The 23,407-nt window shown below is 33.7% G+C and overlaps 1 protein-coding gene across 2 annotated transcripts in view; it reads left to right on the plus strand.

The window, feature by feature from the left end:
* Window positions 1–22,147, plus strand: part of LOC128858918 (protein ROP) — a 29,391-nt gene extending 7,244 nt beyond the window's left edge. The window contains exons 4-10 of one of the 2 annotated variants that reach the window (XM_054095499.1): window positions 1,344–1,447; window positions 10,711–11,230; window positions 11,364–11,485; window positions 12,096–12,209; window positions 12,279–12,446; window positions 12,684–12,868; window positions 14,359–22,147. In XM_054095499.1, coding sequence (XP_053951474.1) covers window positions 1,344–1,447; window positions 10,711–11,230; window positions 11,364–11,485; window positions 12,096–12,209; window positions 12,279–12,446; window positions 12,684–12,868; window positions 14,359–14,581 — 1,436 coding nt within the window. In that variant the 3' untranslated portion in view covers window positions 14,582–22,147. The remainder of the gene's footprint in view (window positions 1–1,343; window positions 1,448–10,710; window positions 11,231–11,363; window positions 11,486–12,095; window positions 12,210–12,278; window positions 12,447–12,683; window positions 12,869–14,358) is intronic. The other variant, XM_054095498.1, reaches the window with a different exon arrangement.
* The last annotated feature ends 1,260 nt before the right edge of the window (window positions 22,148–23,407 follow it).

Genomic DNA, 23,407 nt, shown 5'->3' on the forward strand with positions numbered 1-23,407 from the left:
TGTTCAAAAAAAAAAATTAAAGAAACATTCCCAATTTTTTCTTGATAAATAAATCAGCTAGATGATTCTAAGTAAAAATACCAAAACAAAAAAATGCGAGTCCTCGTTTTGCCTCTATTAGCGTACAAGGTGGCGCAAAATTAATCACCATATCGGAAGATTTATAATTTTGGCAAACGACGTCGTCACACTTGTAAATTAAATAGCTGCAGTCTTCAAACAGACTAGCAATGGAGCACGTGAAGGTGAAAATAAAAATTCGCATCACCCAAAATATTTTTTTTGTTTTCTGCGGTCTACAAACAGACAAGCTATAGAGCGCGTAAAGATCAAAATAAAGATTTCCATCAATCAAAATTATTGTGTTCTTATTTAGTAAAAATGTATACAAAAACAAAATTGGTGATGATCAACTTTGCGCCACTTTGTATATAAAGCGCGATGAAAGAAATAAATTTTTAAATCTATTTGATAGCAAAAGATTGCTTTAATTAATTTTTGTGGAAAAAAGTGTAATCCTAAGCATTAATCCTCCGTTGCGCACCCGCGTCTGGCCAGACTGGCTTTTTCGACTTTGGTCGTGAATTTAGCATATTTCGATTATAGCTAACGACTTGAGCTTCCAGGTAGCATCATAAAATTTAATTTTCTATCGATTTATGGATATAACCTTTTATAAAGGTTAAATATAATTAAAATAAAATTTATAATGAATACTTTTTGTTTTTTAGTATTTTTTACTTAAAATATGTATACATTTCAATATCATTTATATACTCGTATTTTCCTGTTTTTAGTATTTTATCCATATTTTATTAAAAAATATATATATATTTTTTTTTTACTTTTATTCTTACAAGAAGCCGCCATTGGCTATTGTTATTTTTCAAATAATTTCGGAGTTTACTAAGACATATCTATGTTTTAAAACGATTATTTTGTTGAAAATTATATTAAATTGGGCAAAACTCAATTTCTAGCGGAGGCCAAACGTATCCAAATTCCCCATTGGCTGGCGGCATGCAGCTGCTTACTCTGCTTGAAACCCCGTTACTATTACCTTTAATTGTATTATTGATTTGAAAAACCAAAAACCAATTGCATTTTCAGCATCCCAAGAATTACGTTGAAAAAGAATTGTAGACAAGCATACATACATATGCATAGATAATTATGTTAAGCGTCATTTGCGTACTTTTGCCAAATATTCAATTACATGCTCACATTACTTAATTACATCAACAACATCAGTACTACTACATATGTACATACATACATATGTATGTATTCATTTACTTTATCGTTTATCATTTATTTTTATTATTACATTTATATATTTATAGTTTGCCCGGAAGAGTTGTTTAACGATTTGTGTAAATCGTGCGCTGCAAGAAAGATCAAAACTCTAAAGGAGATAAATATTGCATTTCTACCTTACGAATGCCAGGTGCGAAAAAAAAAGAAATTTCGAAAAAAAACATGTATATACTATCAAAGCAAAGTATATGAAAATTGTGTGCAAGCATTTGGCAATTGTGTTTTTTTTTTTCTAGTAAAAAAAAAATATGTACTTTTCCAAAGAAACGATTTTACACGCCTATTTCAAGCTCTTCTTACTCTTTCAAAACACGCACACACTGAAAATAATATTAAAAAGTATACCAGTATATGTACAGATGTTGTGTTGTTAGTGCAGGAATGGGGAGAGGGCACACCCAAAATGCTAACACTTTTCTTTTCCTTTCCTTTTCCCCCTTATTGTTGGTGTAACAGCATAAAACATGTTTCACAAATTTTTCAAGTAGATCTCTTATGTAACGGTATAAAATTTATTCATATAAAATGTAACGGTATACATTTGATGCAAATCTCAAATTCTAGCAATTGAGTAAAGAGCTTTTGCATTACTTTCTTTTTGTATTTTTCACTACCGTTAAAATTGGCATGAAAAACATTACGAACATTGTAAAACAACGCACTATGCCAAAACTTTTCTGACTCACTAAATATCTTAACCCCAGTTTTCAAACTTTTTCTAAGAGCACGGGCGTTTCTATAGAAGTCTAAGTGAACATTAAATATAAGCAGCATAATTTATTGCTCTCGTGCTACCCAGCTCTCACTCTCAGTCCATATTTGCTGCTTTGGTTTCCCCTTTGCAAATTCCCCTTTTCTCAATTCTGAGAGTGCGTGTTTTCTATATTCTGTGTTAACACACTCTTCTAGATAGATATCAAGACAGTGTTAATTTACCCTTAAATTTCAAAGAAAAAAATGCCATAAAATTTAGAGTCCCACCGGCTCCCGATTCGATTTTTTCGATTTAAAAATTTAACTTTAGATTTTTGTTTTAAAAATTACAACGCATAGTATCTTTCAGTAAAGCATTTTAAATGGAAAGTATTCATTCTCAATAATTCCGAGGTAATATTTGGTCATTTATATTACACTTAAACTCTTTCAAATGAATTAGAAGCAGAGAGTAGCTTACATTTTAAATTTATTTACGAATATCGTGAATTGTTTTTTTCTTCAATGCATTTTTCGTAATGCTCTCACTCTTTTAAAAATAAATTCATATTCAACAAGAACATGTTCTTTCACGTCGCTTTTATTGTTGTTCTAACAACATAAAACATTCTTCAAAAATTGTTGGTGACAGTCCTTGGCCGAATTTAAATACAGGTCGTTCCGATAACGTAAAACCGATAGTCGAGGGAATGCTGCCATGTCGCTCTTTTACCTATATCTCTTTTTCTCCACCTGCGTTCAGGTGTGTGCCCCTCCTCCTTTCACACCATATTTACTTTACTCACTGTCTGCCTCTCTTTGCGCGCGCTCTCTCTTTCTCCCCCTCTTTCACTTTGTTATTATTATCTATCTCTGAATGTTGTAAATAACTAAGTAAAAAAAGTTGATGTGTATTTTGTATGTGTAAATTGCTTACTAAATTCAAGCCGTAAAGGCTAAAAGTGTAAAATGGTATTTCGACACAAATTTACTAAATCAATAAAGAATGTCTAGTAGAATATTATTATTAATTTTTTGTTTGTTTATAAAATTGCCATTTTGCACTTTTTTGAAGCCTTATACAGTAAACGGAAACTAAAATAGACTAAAACCTTAAACTTGTCTATGAAAAGAGAATGCCAAGCACTTTTTATTGACGCCTGTAAAAAAGCAAAAAAAAAAAAATAATATTTTTTTTAAGAGAATGCAACCTTGTAAATTGCCACAGTTCAAGTGTCCGACAATAATTGCCTGCCACTTAAGCTGTTTGCGCAATGCATCTAATGAAACAACAAAATATCTCCTTAAGTTTTGTTTAACTTGTTTTGTAGTGTTCAATTTAATGTATGTGGATTGTATACAGAAAAGCAAATCGTTTACAAGCGTCGCCTCCATTGAAGGCGCATATGTCTTTTTTTCTATGTATGTTGATTTCTTTCTACTAACCAGACACTTGGAATGAAAGAATGTCAAACAAAAAACAAAAACAAATACTCTGTGCCAAATTACACGCAGCACAAAGCACTTACCGCATGCTTCGTGCCTCATGCCACACAATGAAAAACACACAAAAAAGAACTTATAACGATACTGCGAAATGTTGGCAACAAAATAGCAGCAAAAATATTGACATGCAATATTGTTGTTAGTAAATAAATGCGAAATTGTTGAGCAAATTGTGTAAATTTAAGAAACTATAATAATTTTTATGTAATATAGAATTACTTTTTTTATTAAAAATATTATATAAACATTTTTTTTTTTGTTATTTAGCGCTAGCAAAACCCTAAAAGTATTTATCAAGTTTTAGAAAACATTTTTTGTATCGTATTTGCATTAAGCAGCAACTTTTTTTTGTAGTATTGATTACTAACCTCTCAAAATGCGACGTATATAAATTTACAATAAAAATTTGCCAATTTCGCATTTATTTGCACTTTTGTTTGCTGTAATTTGACATGTAACTGACGGGCTTTAGAACATTGGAAATTAGGTAACACAAAAAAAAAAAAAAACAGAAAAAGAATGTATGGAAGGGGCTGCCAAAAATTCGCATTTAGCAGTGCTTCGTTTATCAAATTACGCAAACGAAATACCACAACTATAAATGCGGTTAAAAAGTATAAACTATTCGTGGCGGTTACAAAAGTAAAGGCAAATTTTGTTAAAAATGTTTATTTGTGGCGTAGACGATCGAATCTAACCTGAAAAAATGTATGTGCAAACATCGACGGGTCTATTTGAGCCTTAAAGTTTTTTTTCAGTTAGCGCTTCAGGGAGCCCTATAGGTAACATATTTAGTTGTAGGGACAGGGGTTGCACATTTTGAACTTCAGAGTTGTCAACTTTTTTCACTGCGTATTCGAAGAAAATTGTGTTTTACCTACAGTTATTTCATTCTTCTGTACGAGAGTTGCCCTTGATATTTTGAGCCCAATAATGAAAGCATGGCATTATGCGCTCAAAGTCGGGGCGATAGCAACTAATAATAATAATAATGATAACACGGCGAAATAATAATAAAAATGGTTTTATTGTTTTTTAAAATACTCTCCATGCGCTTGAACTAATCATCAACGCACTTTTCCCACTCAGAAGAGGATACTTCCAAAATGAGCAATCGCGAATAAAAATCATTCATTCGAACCATTCGAATTCGATCTTTTGAGTGCTCAAAAACTCTCTTGTGTGAGCCGATAGGTGAGATTTCGCGTTGTCTTGATGAAGAATGATTCGGCTGCGGCGGTTGGTTTTCCTTAATTATCTGAAAACATCACACAAAGAAATGATTGTGTACCATTCAAAATTGACTTTTTAAGTTTTTGTAGAATTACAACATGACCAGATTTTACGAAAAAAAAAACAAGCGACTATTTGCTTAAAAGTACTTCTTCTACCAGCAACTTTCGGTGGATTAAACTCGTCTGGGAACACCCCTACCGTTGATTGCTGGTAGCCGGCTCATCTGCATAGATCCAAACTTTTCGATAAAAATATCGAATTACAGCTCGTCACACATAGTGTTGCAAAGGCGCAAAATATAAAAGGCCTCTTAAATATATCTAAATTATATACGCCTGCAGCCAGTCAAGTTGTCTCGATATTGAAAATGCAATAACAAAAGAGAGAATATCACGTAAATATATCACCGGAAGATACCACAATTGGGCAAGCCGAAAAGTAAGCCGCGGTTGTTTTATATTTAGAGCGAATTTTCAGTTATCTGTCTAAGCATCTCGCTAGAAAGGATGGCATCAGTTAAGAAGCTGGAGAGGGTACAAAGGTCTGCCCTCATTGTAATCAGTGGGGTGCCCCGTAGGACTCTAGAGCTTAAAGTTATGCTGAATGTGGCACCCGTGGACATTGTAGGAAAAACTACCGCTGCACGCGCCGCAATAAGACTAAGGTGTTCGGGCCATAAGCTAGACTTAAGCTACGGACACTCTAGCATTCTTAAAAATTTTGAATTCATCCCCATGGTGCCGGATCGTTGTACACCCACGCTAGGACCGAGCGGACCTTTTTCCACTCATATTCCCTCAAGGGATGAGTGGGCGGGGTGTAACATTTAGCAGCAAGGCATGGCAAACATGCTCATGGATGGCTCGAAGTTGGACGGAAGGGTTGGTGGGGGAGTAATCTGTAAGGAGCTCACCATCAAGCTCAAATTCAGGCTTCTGGACCACTGCAGTATTTTCCAAGCGGAGGTAGCCGCAATTAAGAAGCAGTGGATTGGTTGCTTACTTCGGTAATCACCGTTAAGGAAGTAAATATGTACTCCGATAGCCAAGCGGCAATTAGGGTCTTCGGCTCGTTGTTTGTGCGTTCGAGATTGGTCGGGGAATGTCTGGCTTCTCTCTCGATTGCATCCGAATACTTCGATATCAGGCTCAATTAGGTTCCCGGTCACAGCGGCATAGAGGGAAACTGCTGGGTTGATGAGTTGGCTAGACAGGGCACTTTGGAGACGGTTTCGTCGCGAAATGAGAGGATTGGGGTACCTTTAAGAACCTGTGGTCTGCACCTGGAAAGTTAGGACTTGAGTCAACTCAGCGAGCGCTGGGCTAGTGCACAAACGTGCAAAGTCGCGAGATCCTTCTGGCCACGGGTAGATCGGGGGCGCTCGAGAGAACTAAGGCTAAGGCTAACAAAGTCCCAGCTCTCGAATTTGGTGGGTATCCTTACCCGACATTGTCCGTTAGGTGTACATGCGGTAAGACTTGGGATTGCCTCAAGTCCGTTCTGTAGAAGCTGTCTTGAGGACGACGTGGAATCAATCTTCTCAGCTGACCTGCTCTTTTCTGGCAAAAATTTCGACATCTGTTCTCTCATTTTTTCGCTACGCCTGCGGATATAGCGGGTTTAAATATCACAAATTTGGTGAAGTTCATCAGCAGCTTGTTGCGGCGAAATACGAACGTAAATCAGCCACCGTCGGCGTCGTCAAAAGTGCATGGGCATCATCCTCTAATCCCAAGGATCCTTCTTGCTTCCTTCGTGTAAACGCCAAGCAAGTCAAATAAGTTGTTTTGTCAAAAGCCAACAATTCATACCATACACCTACAGTCACCAGGGAAGTCTAAACGAGCCTTAAACTTAAGTACTTCCAAATGGCGCTTTAATGGCTCAAATGGAGTATACAGATCTTTGCACGGTCGTTTAACTATTCCAAATCTTATTAAAATAAAAATTAAAATCATTTTTTGAGAAAACATCAACTCTGAGTACTTCTACTACACAAATTTACTTATTTAAAAGGAATATAAATTTTTTCAAATACTTGAAATACCAAACTAAAGGAAGCGTATACAATTGCTTTAAAAATGATTTTGAGAGGTATCTTGAAAAATTCATTTACGGGTCGAAAAATTAATACAAAAAAAAAAAAAAACAAAAAATAATAATATCTTTGACTTCCTATTCAGCGACATTTTGACAGTCCCCGATATTATAAACCGCCATTTTTCTCTCGAACGTAGCACATTTTTTTGCTGGTCGATGCATTGTTTTCCATTGCAATAAAATATATGTTTTCACACATTCACGCATCCATACATACATACATATTTACAGTAGAATGCATCTAATTGTATACTTATAACAGTATCAGATATTCAGATATTAATTTCTATTTTATTTAATCTTTTTTAATACGGATTATATGCAATTTTCATGAGTAGTAGTTTGTTAACATAATTATTTTACTGTTACTTGAGAAGCATTATTGTTTTACTAGAGTACTAAAAATTTTTTTTTAAATAAACCGAATTAGAAAAAATTCAGTTGACATCCATAATGTGCTCACTTATTGAAATTCTCTACCGTTAGTCAAAAGTTTGCGTAAATAGGTGCTTTCGGTGCATGAGCTTTCCAAACTTGTGAATAAAAGGTTAAAACTAGGGGGTTAGCTAAAAATGGATATGCAAAAAAAAAATTAAATTTGTAGAAATTCGAATTTTGCTTCAAATTTGAGCAATTATTTTACGGGATTTCATTCGTAACTCAGTTTTAGATTTTTACTAAATTTTCTTTAAGGTTTTGTGATTATTTAACGTTTAAATATAGAATCAATTCAAGAACTTGAAGGCACATATCTACATGTGAAATTAGGTCTTGAAATTAATAATTTTCAGATTTATAAAACCGAAAACTCATTTGCCACTCTTCAAGAATAAACCCTATTTCTTTAAATACATATCTGAACAACCTACAACTTATAAAAAATAAAAAACCTGCTGGATTCTTAAAATGTTCATGGAACTAATCTCACATTTATACAATTGACTAATTAACTAGTATCTAATTTTCAAATGATTTTCTTACATGAAGCGAACCGATTTCTTCAGAAAAATATTCAAGTAATCCTACAAATTGTAACCCTACAGGATTTAAAATTTGTTTGCACTATCGAAGTATTGAAGTCTTGTTTATACAGACTTGTAAACTTATTCTCATTTCATATGATTTTCATTCAGGGAGAAACCCAATTTATTTAGAAAAATATCTAAAAATTTATTGACCTGCTCGATGCTTAAACTTTTCTTAAAATTGAAGTCTTATTTATAGAATCAGCATTTCCTGTACATTTTTTTTTTAAGTATGACGATAAATTTCATATCAAATCCTCAAAGAGAATATTCGCGTTATTCTGAAAGATAAGTGAAACGTCGAAGGCTAAAAAAATATGTGAGGAATTCAACACAATTTTGGAGCTGTTCTTTGAAGGGTGTTCTTAAAAATCCTTTGTTTAAAATTTATTTCATTCAAGTCTCGAAAATACTTCAAAATTTTTTGGGATTTTAGAAATTTAAGTTAAAATAATTTTTTTGCCGTGACATCCTGAAAACAAATATTCGCTTTATCGAAACAGTTTACTAAAAAAAATGCATTCAAATTCTCAATTCCCAACTTCGAATTTTTTTCCGCTCGAAAAAAGTTATATCGTATGGATCAGAGTTGTCCTTATCCATGAAAAGATTTGAACTTTTACAAATACAACGAAACAAGCGCCGCTCTATAATAATGTCTGAACCAACCCGTGATTTGAATGCTAAAAAAATTATAGCTTAAGATTCTAGAAAATTGCACTTAACCTCACTTTCAATAATTGTGTTACAAATAAGGGAAAGGAATCATGTCATAATTTTTGAAATCCTTTTTAAACCTAGACGAGAGATTCGCCGCAATAAAAAGCTGGCGGAAAATTTGTTTATTCCCCTAAGTGAGTTTCTTATGAATGAAACCTTAACAGTAAGTTGGAAAAAATTAGTAAACAATTAGTACAATTTTTTTTATTTACTACACTTGTGGAAGATTTTATGTAGTATGCTATGCTAGTGAAGGATATGTGAAGCAAATTTGTTGAGCGAAATTCGACATAATAGGAAAGTGAAAAATGTAGGTGAAATTTAACTCAGGGCAAAGCTGCTTATAAAATTATATCGTTTGTATTGAATCCAAAATACTTACATACAGTCTGTGTCAGAAGAAAAGAACCGGGTTTTTTCTTGCAACTTCAAGATATATTTCCTCCTGCTTTTTGCTGCATAATAGTCCCACTCAAGGGCTACGACGCCAGGGCTAACTCAGGTTAGTGTCGTTCAAAACTTTCCCGTAAACCATATAAAAATGAGTGAGAAGTACGCGAAGCGTTTTGAGGCGGTATTTTTATGCACGCATTCGAAAGGGCGTGATTAAAAAATCAGAAAAGTTTGATATGATGAAGAATCAGCGGTATAAGGAGTACAAAAATGTTGATGACTTTTCCGAGCACGGCTTGAAGCGAGTGACAACAAAAAAGGAAGATAAGGTGATCGTCCAACTTTTTAAGCGGGACCCTTCTTTGTGACTACGCCAAGCACCATCAGTTCTTGCTAAAAAGGGATTAGATGTGAATATCAAGACCATCGAACGTCGACTGAAGGAGGCGAACATATCCTACCGTCCCACATCATCAAAGCCACTGCTTTCAGAAAAACACATTGAGAAACAACAAAACAAGAAAATGGGGTCACAGTATTGGACTGGCCTTCGCAGTCCCAGATCCCAACCCCATTGAAAATGTGTGGGGAGCTATGGGAACTATGGAAACAACTCGCGCGTCAAGTTCGCAAAATCTAGCCCTGTTTGTCGACGAGCTACGCCGAAAAGCTGGTTCAAAGCATGACTGTGGCTATAGGCTATACTCGACAACGATGAAGACTACACGGTTTATTGAGTAATTGCGACTCGTAGTTTTGTCCATACTTTCCTGTAAAAAAAATTTTAAATATATATCTTTTATGCTTCGTGAATAATCGCGCTTCCTTTTTTCTGACACAGACTGTATATATCAGTAATCTGGAAAACAAAGTCAAGAAATCATGGCATTCAGTTAGTTGTAGATGGGTTATTTATGACGTTTTTAAGATGGCTGAGTGTCTGTCAAATCCTACTGTATACTCGAATTTTGCATGGTCCCATCCAAGGCGAATCTATTAAAGCTGATTTGTTTTTTTTTTCGCCGTGTGCATGTGGCTGTCAGCACAGCTTAAAACAAAGCGAATTCATTTTTTTGTTTTCTACTTTGCCGTGACAATCAAACGTACAAAACATTGTTGTTGGTCTAGTGATACCACCTTCAAGGAATGCATCCATCCATTGCTTTCATCAGAATAACATGTTCGCACTTAACCTCAAAAATATTTTTTTATAATTTGTATAATATCATTTTCAATTTTAAATGTACATTGAGTCGCTTTTAAGCCTTCATCCGCTTTGTCTTGTAAATTTGTAAATAAAAAATAACAGTAATTTACCAAATAATTACACGTCACGTAGACTAGTCGAATTTGTTTGTAGTTATAATGCTTCTTTGTTGTTTTTGTACTAATATACACATGTTGGCATGTGCTTTTTTAATGTTTACTCCATAAAAGTAACTAATGCTTAGCTCACAAAACCGATTTAAAATCGTTTCAAAATTATTGCCGCTTTGTACAAAATTTGTAAATTTATTTTAAGGCTAATTTGTTAAAATCATTTCAATATTTTAATTAATTGTTTTGTTTTTTTTTTATATTTTTATTTTATCTACGTTCAAAATAAAAACCAAAAAACACCAAAACAACCAAAACAATGAACCTCCATTGTTCCCACTTCGCACCATCGCTTTCGCCCATTCTATTTTTCAATCGTCTGTCGTGGCTATCGCTCCCTCAGGTCTACTCGCTCGATTCGCCAGACACCTTTCAGTGTCTGTATTCGCCAGCGTTTGCTTCGATACGCGCCAAGCACATCGATCGCATCGCCGAGCAAATCGCGACTTTGTGTGCCACACTCGGCGAGTATCCGATGGTGCGATATCGCACTGACTGGGATCGCAACATAGATTTGGCTGCTGCGGTGCAGCAGAAGTTGGACGCCTATAAGGCGGATGAGCCCACAATGGGCGAGGGCCCGGAGAAGTCACGTTCGCAGCTATTGATTTTGGATCGTGGATTTGATTGTGTATCGCCATTGTTGCACGAATTGACACTACAGGCGATGGCATACGATCTCTTGCCGATCGTTAACGATGTGTACAGGTATACGCCCGGACCGAATCAACCGGAAAAGGAGGTGTTGCTCGATGAGAACGATGATTTGTGGGTGGAGTTGCGGCATGAGCATATCGCTGTGGTGTCCACGCAAGTGACACAAAATCTAAAGAAATTCACCGAGTCGAAGCGCATGACATCGAGTAAGTGATGGAGAGAAAAAGTGCTAAGAAAATTTTGAATTGTAATGAAATATTATCCTTAAATATTCTTTTACATTTTTGAGATACTTTTATGACATAAACTAATCGATTTTTTTTTGCAATCGATTTATAGCCGATAAATCTTCTATGCGTGATTTATCGCAAATGATCAAGAAAATGCCGCAGTACCAGAAGGAATTGTCTAAGTATTCGACGCATTTACACTTGGCCGAGGACTGCATGAAAACTTATCAGGTAAATGTGAATTTCAGTTAAAAAAAAAAAACAAATATCAGTTTAAAATAGGTAGGTAGGTGAAATGGTTGAAGTACCTTTCTGGCACTCCCCAAGTAGCACAAAAGCGCCGTTTTGGTACCATATGAGACCACACCAACAAGCAGATATATATGTATAGCCAGCCAGAGCTATGAATGTACCCCTAACGACTCGGCTAAAATCGCTGAAGCGGTTGTCGCGCCAAACAAAAAAAAGAAGAAGATAACTATTTAGACTGCTCTTCACATGAAGCTTGGCGAGAAAGGCTTCGATTTCTCTTCCTGATGGAACTCCAATTCAGCTCAAATACCGTTGAGAAGCGAAAGTCCTCTGAAAATAATATTAATGCGACTCGTAGATGAACTGCCTTATGATGAATGAGCAAACTAAACTTTCTTTATCCGAGTGATGTTTCAATGCAAAAAGCGGATAAATTAATTTTTGGTAAATTAAGCAAATACTAAGATTTGTGAATACATCTATAAAAAATTCCAGAGTATAATGTAGAATATTTTTTTTATCTATTTTTTCTATTTAAATTTGTTACAAAACATGTGGAATAAAGCTGATATCTCCTTTCTTTCGCCAGAGCTACGCCGATAAGTTATGCCGTGTTGAACAGGACCTGGCCATGGGTACCGATGCTGAGGGCGAAAAGATTAAGGATCACATGCGTAATATTGTACCAATTCTGCTTAATGCAGTAAGTTGAATATAAAGCGACACTTAAATTTAGCAACTAATTAAGCATTTAAATCTTCTCTCTTCCTAGGATGTTTCCAACTTCGACAAAGTGCGTATTATTGCACTCTACGTTATGATTAAGAACGGTATTTCTGAGGAAAATTTGACCAAACTCTTCACACATGCCTCCCTCTCGCCCAAAGATCAGGATATGGTGCGCAATTTGAGCTTCTTGGGTGTAAATGTGATTGCCGATGTAAGTGTGCAAAATAAAAATGGAGGATATTGAATGTGTGGCATGAAAAAATTAAGATTTGTTACTTTTGCAAAATATTGCAAAACCAAAAAAATGTTTATGTTATATTTTTGTTGGAATTATTAAATTTTTGATTCATATGAAATCGTAATTTTTAAGCTGAATTGTAACTAATGTTTTATTCTACAGAAACTTTAATTGATGTGTTAATAATTTTTATTCTATATCTCTCCATAGTCACGCAAGAAAGTCTATAATGTCCCACGCAAAGAACGCATCACCGAACACACCTATCAAATGTCACGTTGGACCCCTGTAGTTAAGGACATTATGGAAGATTGTATTGAGGACAAACTTGATCAGCGTCATTTCACTTTCCTAGCTGGGCGTGCACAGAATACCAATTACCATGCACCGACAAGGTAAGAAAGCACGCGCACAGGAATGATAGGTTAGGTTAGGTTGAAGGCTATTGAGTGTTACAGAAAATACTTAAATATCAATTTGCGAGAATAGTTCAGCACGAGTTACTGTTACTGTGACAACAACAACAACGACAAATACAAGGGGGTAGTGGTTATTGTTGCCAAAATTCTCCACAAATTTCTGGGAATGCAGCTGAAGTGTTTAGCCGGATATAAATCGAAGCCGTTCTGGTATCTAGACCCAACGTCCTTCTCGCCACCATTATCTGACAGCACTATTTTTATTGTTTTATTATGCTCTGTAAAGTGTCGGCATGCCTTGTATCTATAATTTTCTTCCATATAAAGAATGCTGAAATGTTTTTATATGGAAGAAAATGCGCAAAATCGTAAAAAAAAAGGAAAAATTGTCCGAAACAATGCTAATTTTGAGCCACTTTTGCAATATTATGTCAAAACTGCGTGGGTTACCAAATTGTAAACCCGTTTTTTTTTTTCAAAATCCTGAAATTCTTACATGGTTACATGGTTTTAAATGTAGCTTTTGTTGTTGTAGCAGCATAAACATTCCCTATAAAATTTTGATGAAATATATATATATTTTTTTTTTTTTTTTTGTTCAAAGTTTGAAATTCTTAGTTATATGGTTTTAAATGTAGCTTTTGTGGGTGTAGCAGCATAAACATTCCCTATACATATACGGGGAATGCTGCTGAAAGGACAGTCCTGGGCCGGATGTAAATCCGGATCGTTCCGGTTACGTGGAACCGACTGTCGTGGGAACGTAGTAGTAACGTAAATGTAGTATTTTCGACCGCTGTAGCCGAATGTGTTTAGGCGTAACTACATTCGGTAGTGCCCGATGATAGAAAAAGTTTTTTCTAATAGCGGTTGCCCCTCGGCAGGCAATGACAAACTTCCGAGCGTATTTATGCCATGAAAAAGCTGCTCTAAAAAAACAGGTACCGTTCGGGGGCGGCATTAAACTGTAGGTCCCTGCAAATTCCATTTGTGGATCAACATCAAAACGCACACCACAAATAGGAGGAGAAGGTCAGCCAAGCATCCAATAAAGGATATAAGCACCAATTATATCTATATGAAAAAATATATTTATAAAAAAAATGAATAAAAAGTAAATAAATATTCAAAACTTTGCATTATGACTGCGCTGCCGAAAAGAGTTCTATGCAAAAATACTGTGGCTGACGTAGCTGGAGTTGGGCTGATTGGGGTTATTTTTTTGAAGCCAAAGGCTGCTCACGAGGAATGGAGTTCTATGCAAAAATACTGTGGCTGGCGTAGCTGGAGTTGGGCTGATTGGGGTTATTTTTTTTTTGAACTCCTTTGTAGGGCCTTCTAGCAAAAATGACTATTCGCTATGAGAAAATCAATATAAAATTTTTTTTCAATAACCTTGCTTTACCATTTTGAATTCCATTAACGCTATAAATACTAAATGATTTACTCTTTTCTTCTCACCACAGCGCCCGCTACGGTCACTGGCACAAGGACAAGGCCCAAGCGCAAGTGAAGAATGTGCCACGCCTCATAGTTTTTATTGTGGGTGGCGTTAGCATGTCGGAGATGCGTTGCGCCTATGAAGTCACCAATACGGTGAAGAATTGGGAAGTGCTAGTCGGCTCGTCGCATATACTAACACCCGAAGGCTTTCTCAGCGATTTGGGCAGTCTCTCCAAAGAGGACTAAGAAGCTAAAGCTCTAATGGCCGATAATGTAAAATTTATTATTAATTTAAATGGTTGATAATTTTGAGAGTGTCGGCGGAATTGTTTGTGTTTTTTGAAGTTTTGAGGATAATGCAATTTAATTATTGTATTATCTACGTATATTATTCGCGAAACAATTAGGATGTTTCCTAGGTTAGCTGTGCGCTAAAGTGTTTATATGTATGTGTTTATATAAATTATTAAAAAAAGAAAACTCTGTGAGAAAACGTTTAAAGAAATACGCAATTATTCTTGTAGACTTTTTTGCCTGGTATTCACTTACAAACTTTATTGAATCAAATACACACACACACACACACACGTGTAATTCGCACTTGTATTTGTTGTGTGCTTATATATAGAATATAATCCTGTATGTATTTACGCAAATAATGTCAAATAAATTCCAAAGTATTCTTGTTGGTTATGTGCAAGTAAGCGAGCCGCCGCCTGTCGGTGGTTACGCATTTATTGAAAAATGTTTCAAGTATTTTTGTCGCATATTTAAAATAGAAAAACAATTTAATTAATTAATTATAATTGCAATTTAACTTATATATAATTGTACTTGACTTTATTAACTATTATTACCTAATAATATTTGAACAATTTATGCGTTTTGTGAAAAATATTTAAAACGCAAAGAACTAAACACTATACTTACTTTTCTCTATTAATAAAACAAAATATATAAAGTGCTAGAAAATTACGAAAAATAACAAAACACCGATTTTTAATTCACAAATTAAAAAAAAAAAATACAAATTAATCTAATGATTAGGAGTATTCGCAGATTGAAGGTCGCATAGGCGAAAAGAAAGAAAGAAAATTATTAAATAAAATATTTAATGCATAGTTAATATAAAAATCGAATGCATATTCGTTAAAATAATGTTTAAATAATAATTGCAAATTTCCTTCTAATAACTCATACGAAGTAACGAAAAACAGTTAGTTTAAGAGTTTAAAAATAGTGCTAAACACGGAAAAGAAAAAAAACTTGTTTATTTGCAACCATATCCATAGGAAGAGTGCATGAATATAACAACAAATTAGTTAATTATTACCACGTATAGTGTGTACTTAGTACAACTGAACTGAAGTGCGCGGGGTGTGTTCAATGCTTTAATGGAATTTGCAAAATTCGGAACAAAAGGAATGCGCAGTCCAACTACTACGATAATGAATATTATATATATGAAACACCATTTCAATTAATCTAACGCCTAGCTTTCAAAAAACTTTCATATTTTCTCAACTATTTGAAAATTATGTATGAAAAAAATGCTACTTATGTCAAAAAATGAAAGAACTTTTGAACTGAAAACTAATAGCGATAACATAGTGTCAGCAAAATTTCAAAATTCATTGAAATTCAAATTGAGTCAAGCGTCTATAAGAAGCTGCTTTATTTTTTCATGGACAGCTTCCTATTTAGCCACCATTTAAACTGGTTAATAATAATTTTATGTACAAAAAACTTATTCAGTTTGCTTTTACAGTGCCTGCATCGATAGACTATAACTCTATATTTTTTTCTTTTTATTTATTATCTTTTTCTTTTTTCAAGAACAAAACCTTACTCACCTTTTATAGAGGTTAGCACAACTTTTAAGTAAAAAAATAAAAAATTGTTTTATATACATACATATCTATCGATGCAACTATATTGTTTTTTTTTTTTCATTTAATTATTATTAGTACATTTTTTTTTTTATAACAGAACCTTTTCCACCTTCCCATGCTACTATATTTTTTTTATTTATTTTTTTTTATTATTTTTTCTTTTTCCAAGAACAGAACCTTACTCTTTTTTCATAGTGGTAAACCACTATTTTTAAGTAAAAAATTTGCTTTGATATAGCTATCGATGCAACGATATTGTTCTTTTATTAAATTATTATTTTTTATTTTGTGACAACCTTTTTTACCTTTCATAGAGGTTTTAACATTTTTAAGTACGAAAACATATTAAATTCGTTTTTATAGCGTCTATCAATGCAACTATACCTTTTTTTTATCTTTTTTGACAAGAACAGAACTTTACTCATCTTGTGTAGTGATTAGCACTATTTTTGAGTAAAGAAAAGCTATCCACTTGACTCTCATAGTCTCCACAAATACAACTGCAACCGTTGTTGTCTAAGGAAAACCCCTACTTATTCACCTCTCATAAAGGTTATAATATTTTTAAGTTTTAAGTAAGTATTCAATTTACTTTTATAATGTCTGCAGATGCAAATATAGACATTGTTTTTTTATGATAGTTAGAAAACTTAATGCACTAATTAAAGGAAACGTCATTTATTCAAAATGGAGGACCACACCAGTATGCCGAAATACTTTGTTGTTGCATAGAATACTGTAGTCAATTCAATTCAATTTATTTGAGAAAGTAGAGAGCGAGAAATATTGAGTGAAAAAAGCCGCTCACAAACTGTAGTAGTGTTGAAAGGTATTCAAAGCGGTTTTTGTTGCAGCAGCAAAAACATTCCCCATATACGTAGAGGAAGTGCTGCTGGAGTGACAGTCCTTGGCCGGTTTGTTCCGCTAACGTACAGCCGACTATTCAAAATAGTATTTGATATTTGTTTAAGTAATATAGAGCGCCCCCAATACACCTATAATCGCTACGCCTCCACGGTAATTCGCTTCAACTCATTCTTAAGTTTTAGTAAAGGGTAAATAATTTTGAGGTATCGGATTTTAGATTGAAATAACACAACCAAAAATTCCAAGCTTTTTATTCTTGTGTAAAATAATTCATGACATTTTTTAAAGATAATCCCTTTCAAATGTTGACCGCACTGCGCCGTAATTCGGCCAACCGTAAACACCAATTTTGAATAACTCGCTGAAGGACATCGGTCGGTATCTCGTGAATAACTTTAGTAATGTTGGCTTCCAATACCTCAATTGAAACTGGTTTAACCACAAAGCTCAAAGCACATTTAGACTTTACATACCTCCAAAAATAAAAGTCCAAAGCTGTGATATCACACGATCTTGCTGGCCAATATAGTGGTCCGAGGCGAGATTTTTTCTATTCTTTTCAATAGATGTGCTGTTCTTGAATTGCTTCGAGTTGCTCTCTTCAACCAAAATACGAAAAATTTGCTTCTTGACGTAACCATTGAGCCAAAAATGGGCCGCAACGTTGAACGGTTATGTACACCATAAGTTGGCCTGAGCGCGCGATGAACACTTTTCACGGAGAGTCTATTTACAGAGTTACGACTTAATACAATTGCACGATTTATAAACGTTGCTGAGATGTAAGTCATTCTATAATGAAATGTCAATGAATACTGAAAAAATTATGTATTTAGTTTGACAGTAGCCACGCGTGACCTTTCAAAAAACCCCGATTGGGAAAAAGTACCTCCAATCTGCTCGCGATTTGTAGCCGCCCGTTTTTGATTTGCCTTGATTGTAGTTTTATTTTCATTCAGCTCATGAGTTTTCTTTCTCATTATTTCAACTTGTGAGATTAAAAAGTACTACGGCATTTGTAGGCTCGCCTGCATTTTCTTGTGCCCGTGATTGAAAATCGAATGCGAACAAATCTCGCTCATTTCCCTATTTTCTTTGCTATTGCAGCCGCCGTAGTCGAATAGGTTTATGCTCTCGGGTTCGAAATCCAGTGAGAGAAATTGTTTTTTCTACTAGCGTTCGCCCGTCGGCAGGCGCTGGAAAACTTCAGAGTATATTTCTGCCATGAAAAAGCTCCTCATAAAGAACTATTCGACCTCCCAACTATGGAGAAACATCCATTTTGTGAAAAAACATCACGAAGTACACCACAAATTGGAGGGGGCGCTCGGCGAAATATCCAACAAGGAGTATTGTTTCAGAAAAATTCAGTTTTTAAACGGAGATAATTTTTTCAACCTTTAAATAAATATGATAATTGAAAAGTTGCGAGAGCAAGTGAGTGAGTGATGAGCGAAAATAAATGAGTGCAGTTTTTTGTTTTGGCCCAACAACGAATTTTACGATACGCTTTTCAAAAACTGAAAATGCAAAAGAGTTGCAGAAACTAAAATAGTGCGTCCAAAATATTTAGTTTCTGTGCTAAATCATGTTAATCAGGTTTAAGTATTTTTTGACTGCTTGCAAAAAACAGTTTTGTCACTTGAAGCTTTGCTGGCATATGTTTGTAAGCTCCTTCGTACTTCCACAGAAAATCGAACGAACGTAACTTTAAACATTTACTATTACGTATATGAACTTACAATACAATACAAATACAATACAATACAAACATAAGAATACATATATTTATGCGCTGTAAACATACATACAATCTATAACGACTATTCATCGCACCACATATACCTGTGTGATACTTCCAAGCTCAACATACTTGTACACCTCTACATACTTACTTTAAAAATAATTTATAATAAAACTGAAAAAAAGAACAAAAACGAGATAGCAAAAAGGGGCGTAAGTAGTTAAGCTTTTTTTTGAATAGTTAAATTTATCAAAATGCAATAAAAAAAATGCAGTTACAATGATGGCTAAGGCAAAAATGTACGAATGTTTGAGATGCAATACAGTATTTTACAATTTACATATAAATAACGAGAAATGGAATAACGAACGTTCAACTTAAAATAACGAGAAACAATTTCAATTCTTTATATAAATATATATATATATAGTTAAATTCAAGAAATTTAGATAATAAGTATGAGAATTATAAAATATACATACATAAATCCATAACAAAATAAAATTAAAAACTTAAAACAAATGGCATACACGCACATCCACAATACTCCACTCGGTCTGCCCCAATAGTATCAACGTAGGCACACACACACTTCTAATAGCTGTTTACATGGGTGCTCTCACAAAACCAACCAACCAACAACCAACCAGCCAAGGCGAACGACAACAGCCGACAAACGACACCGACAATTTGTCTTATTTGCAATAAAACAACAATTGCGAAGTAAACAACGAGGATCACTAGACAAATTGCAGTGTTGCTCCCATGACGATAGTCTATGGCGTGTGCGTGTGGAGCGTTGGTGTGAGGTGGACGAAAAGTGGCGTATGTGTAGCGTGTATGCTGTGATTTTTCATGTATTTTAGGTGTAAGAAAGAAAAAGAAGAAAATTAATTGTTTATTGCTTGTTATAAAAAGAAAAAAATCTATATATTTAAAAAATACAAAATATAGTAAATAGCGGTATTAGAATCAAAATAAACGAACAATTGTGAGGATCACGAAAACACATGCGTGTTGTGTACGTAGTATATTTACATACATATACATATTTACTGTAGAATTTAATAAATGCAATTCACATACATACATACATAAAATATATAATTCAAAATTAGTTATTAAATTAATAAATAATAAACAAGAAATCCATTTACACGCTTGTATGTATGTAAGCACAGGCAACAACAAAACACACAATGAAAAAAAGAAGTGTACAACATACAAAATGAAGGCAAACATTTATAAACAACATATAATTATACTTATACACATACATTTAATTAATTATGGCAACAAATATCAATATTCGCTAACGAACGTATGACAATTTGCAATAAAAGTTAATGTTAAAATAGCATACGTATGTATCAATTGGCAGCACGCGAAAAGCACTGCAGGGGAAATGTGACAGTCGCCGAAGAGTCCGGAAATGCGCACTATACTGAATATTTGAAGTACATACATACGCGCGCTCGCTTGGCATTCGTATAGTGCAGACATACATATTTTAACGAAATAATCATTATAAGAACAAAAACAATCGCTTAAACATTGAGGGAAAGTATGCATAGGTATATTTCAAATAGCAGATTGCATACAATGGCAAATAATGCAACAATAAGAGAACAACCCAAAATCGCAACAATAACAACAACTAAAATAAAACAAAAACAAAAAGAGACAAACAACAAGAACGATTAACATACTCGTACATAATTCTGTCAATTTTTTTCTTATTAACGCGGCAAGCAGCGTTAGTTTTTATAGCGTAAGCAAATTTTATATGTGCATTCAAAAATATAAATCAAATTAAAAAAAATTAGATGTAGTGCGCGCATGAAAATCGGCGAAATGCGCACACACAAACATATACATATATAAATTAAAAACAAAAACAAAATACATGAGTGTAATTGGTAGGTGAAAATTACGTATAACAAAATGAAAAACTGATAAAAAAGTAGCTGGAATGCTGGAGGTACTAACAAACATGATTTTGCAAATTTCATTAAAGCAAAGAGGGGAAGCGCACACAGGCAGGTTTACTGAGAGCAAATATTTGTATGTAGCAAAAATGTATAAGAACTTATAACTCCAAACGTTATTCAAATATTTATATTTAATATACATATAAACATATACATATATAGAAAACTTTAACACTTGAACTTCTACAGTAATGTTAAGTAAAATATAAAACGGATAAAGAGTTTTCGCTTAAAATCGATTAACCTAATTTCAGTGAATATGGTCATGGCGAGGTAGTTTTTCTTAAAAAAATATATATATAAAAAAGTAATCGGCCCAAATATGGTAAGTGCTTTGAAGCAATCGTGTGGAAGAAAAATTTTGCGAAATATTTAAGAAAAATTACGCTAATTACACCTATAACAAAAATGATATATGCAAAACTATACATACAAATAAATAAATGTAGAAAAGTACATTCAAAAGACGTAGTATTTAACTTAGTAAAAAAAATAGTACATATGTACCCGTATTATTAATTAATAAAAAATGGTTAAATATATAGTGATACACACACAGTTAAACTCACATTTACATAAATGTCAACCCGGTCAACGTGATGGCATGTAAATGAATGCAAAATAATGAGCGTTATGGAATGTATTTATATTTATTCCAACAAAAATGTTTTAATTAAACGTTAATTGGTAAAAGAAAGAAAGCTGCTAACTTTGCATATAAGTCAATACATCAATTCATTCAAAAGAGTATGGTCTACAAACGCATTATTGAATTCATTTATTGATTGCTAATACAAAACTATTAATCACTTGAAAACACAATATATGTATGTAAAAATATATACTACAACATTTACTAACAAACTTATTACAACATATTTAAATAAATATTTGTTGAAAATTGTATATGTATGAGTTTACAACACTCTTGTTACTTCTGCTGTCGAACAACTTATAATTAAAAACTTATTGTTATGCGACATAATTTAAATTATTTTCAAATAATACGTATGTATATTCTAAAAAAAATAAAGAATAATTGTTTAAGCCGTTTTTGCAATAAGATAAGCACACCGAAGCAATTAATGGTCTAACTACAAAAAATAAAAATAAAAAAAATTAATGAAAAACAAAAAACAATATTACAAACGTAAACATGCATATTACTCAAGTGTCATAAGTAAATTATGTATGCATGTAAGTTATGTAGTACGGTGCAATGTAAACCCGGATAGTGGAAAAAAACCAATGAGATCCATGCACTGTGAATGGTAGATACAGATAAATAAAAAAATAAAAAACTTAGAAAACCAACAAATCTTGCATTTTAATTATTTATTAAAGAACGCCATCTAAGGGCACCTTTCTGGTCTAGAAACGTGAAAATTGAAGGCGTTGAAAATTGAAGAAAAACAATCCGTATAAATTGAAAATCGTTTATTCATTAGATCAATTCTTTATTTACAAAAAAATATATATTTTTCAATGACAATAATAAAAAAAAAATTGGCCAGACGTAACACATGCCACTGGCGTAACTGATTGGGCTGCTCAGGTACGTCTGAAAAAAAATATCGGTCGATTATTCATCAGGAGATATGTCGCTATGGTGGGTAGCAGATTTACAAAAAAAAATTCCAGATATTGTATCTGTTTATTGGAAAAACAAAAAAAGGAGTTTTTTCACGTTCTCGCTCTTAAAACAAATATAAAAATTTATTATAAAATTATAATTCTGCTACCCGCAAGAGCCACAAGTCTACCCAATAACATATTAAAAATTCAAATCAATCGGTTCAGTACTTTTTGAGAAACCGGTCTCGTTTTAAAGGACTGTAACGTCTAAACTACAACGAATTTCAACAAAATTTGCACGTATATTTTTGAAAGTGTAAACTATCATAACATGAAAAAAAATCGATGTTTTCGAAATTCTAGACCAGAAAGGTGCCTTAACATATCAAATGTGGAATATAGAAAATCTACCGAAATATGCAACTGTTGCAACGTTATGAATTTCTTATAGAACTGCATTAAAAGTGGTCCAAAAAATCACAGGGTTGTGTTTATCTGCTATACCTGCAGCTATAAATTCTATATGACGAGACGAGTCGCTGATGTACTAGAAAATATTCTTTTATTCATGGTGCATACGGTATTCGAGGGCATGTAAATACAAGGTGACGTCCAAACTAAACAAGACTGGCGTCATAAAAATGTTTTTGATGGCGCCATCTTTTTAATGAGTGCGTTGGAAGTACCTTCCTAGCTGACTTCCAGTGAAAACTTTGTAACATTCGGTTCAATGGAAGCGAAGTTATCGCATGTAAGTGTCAGTAAGTTTGTCTCATCGGTACAAAAATGAATTTCGAACAAAGAGCTAATATCAAATTAATTTTGTTTTAAAATCGGTAAAACGTTTACCGACACAATTGAATTGATGAAAAAAGTTTATGGCGATGATTTTCTATCTCGTGCCAGAGTTCATGAGTGGTTTACACGTTTCAAAGATGCCCAAAATCAGTAATCACCGAAAACTCCATCGAAATTGTTCGCAAGTTTATCAAAAATGTACCAA

This window comes from Anastrepha ludens, chromosome 3, assembly GCF_028408465.1.
Source record: "Anastrepha ludens isolate Willacy chromosome 3, idAnaLude1.1, whole genome shotgun sequence".
Classification (NCBI taxonomy): Eukaryota; Metazoa; Arthropoda; class Insecta; order Diptera; family Tephritidae; genus Anastrepha; species Anastrepha ludens.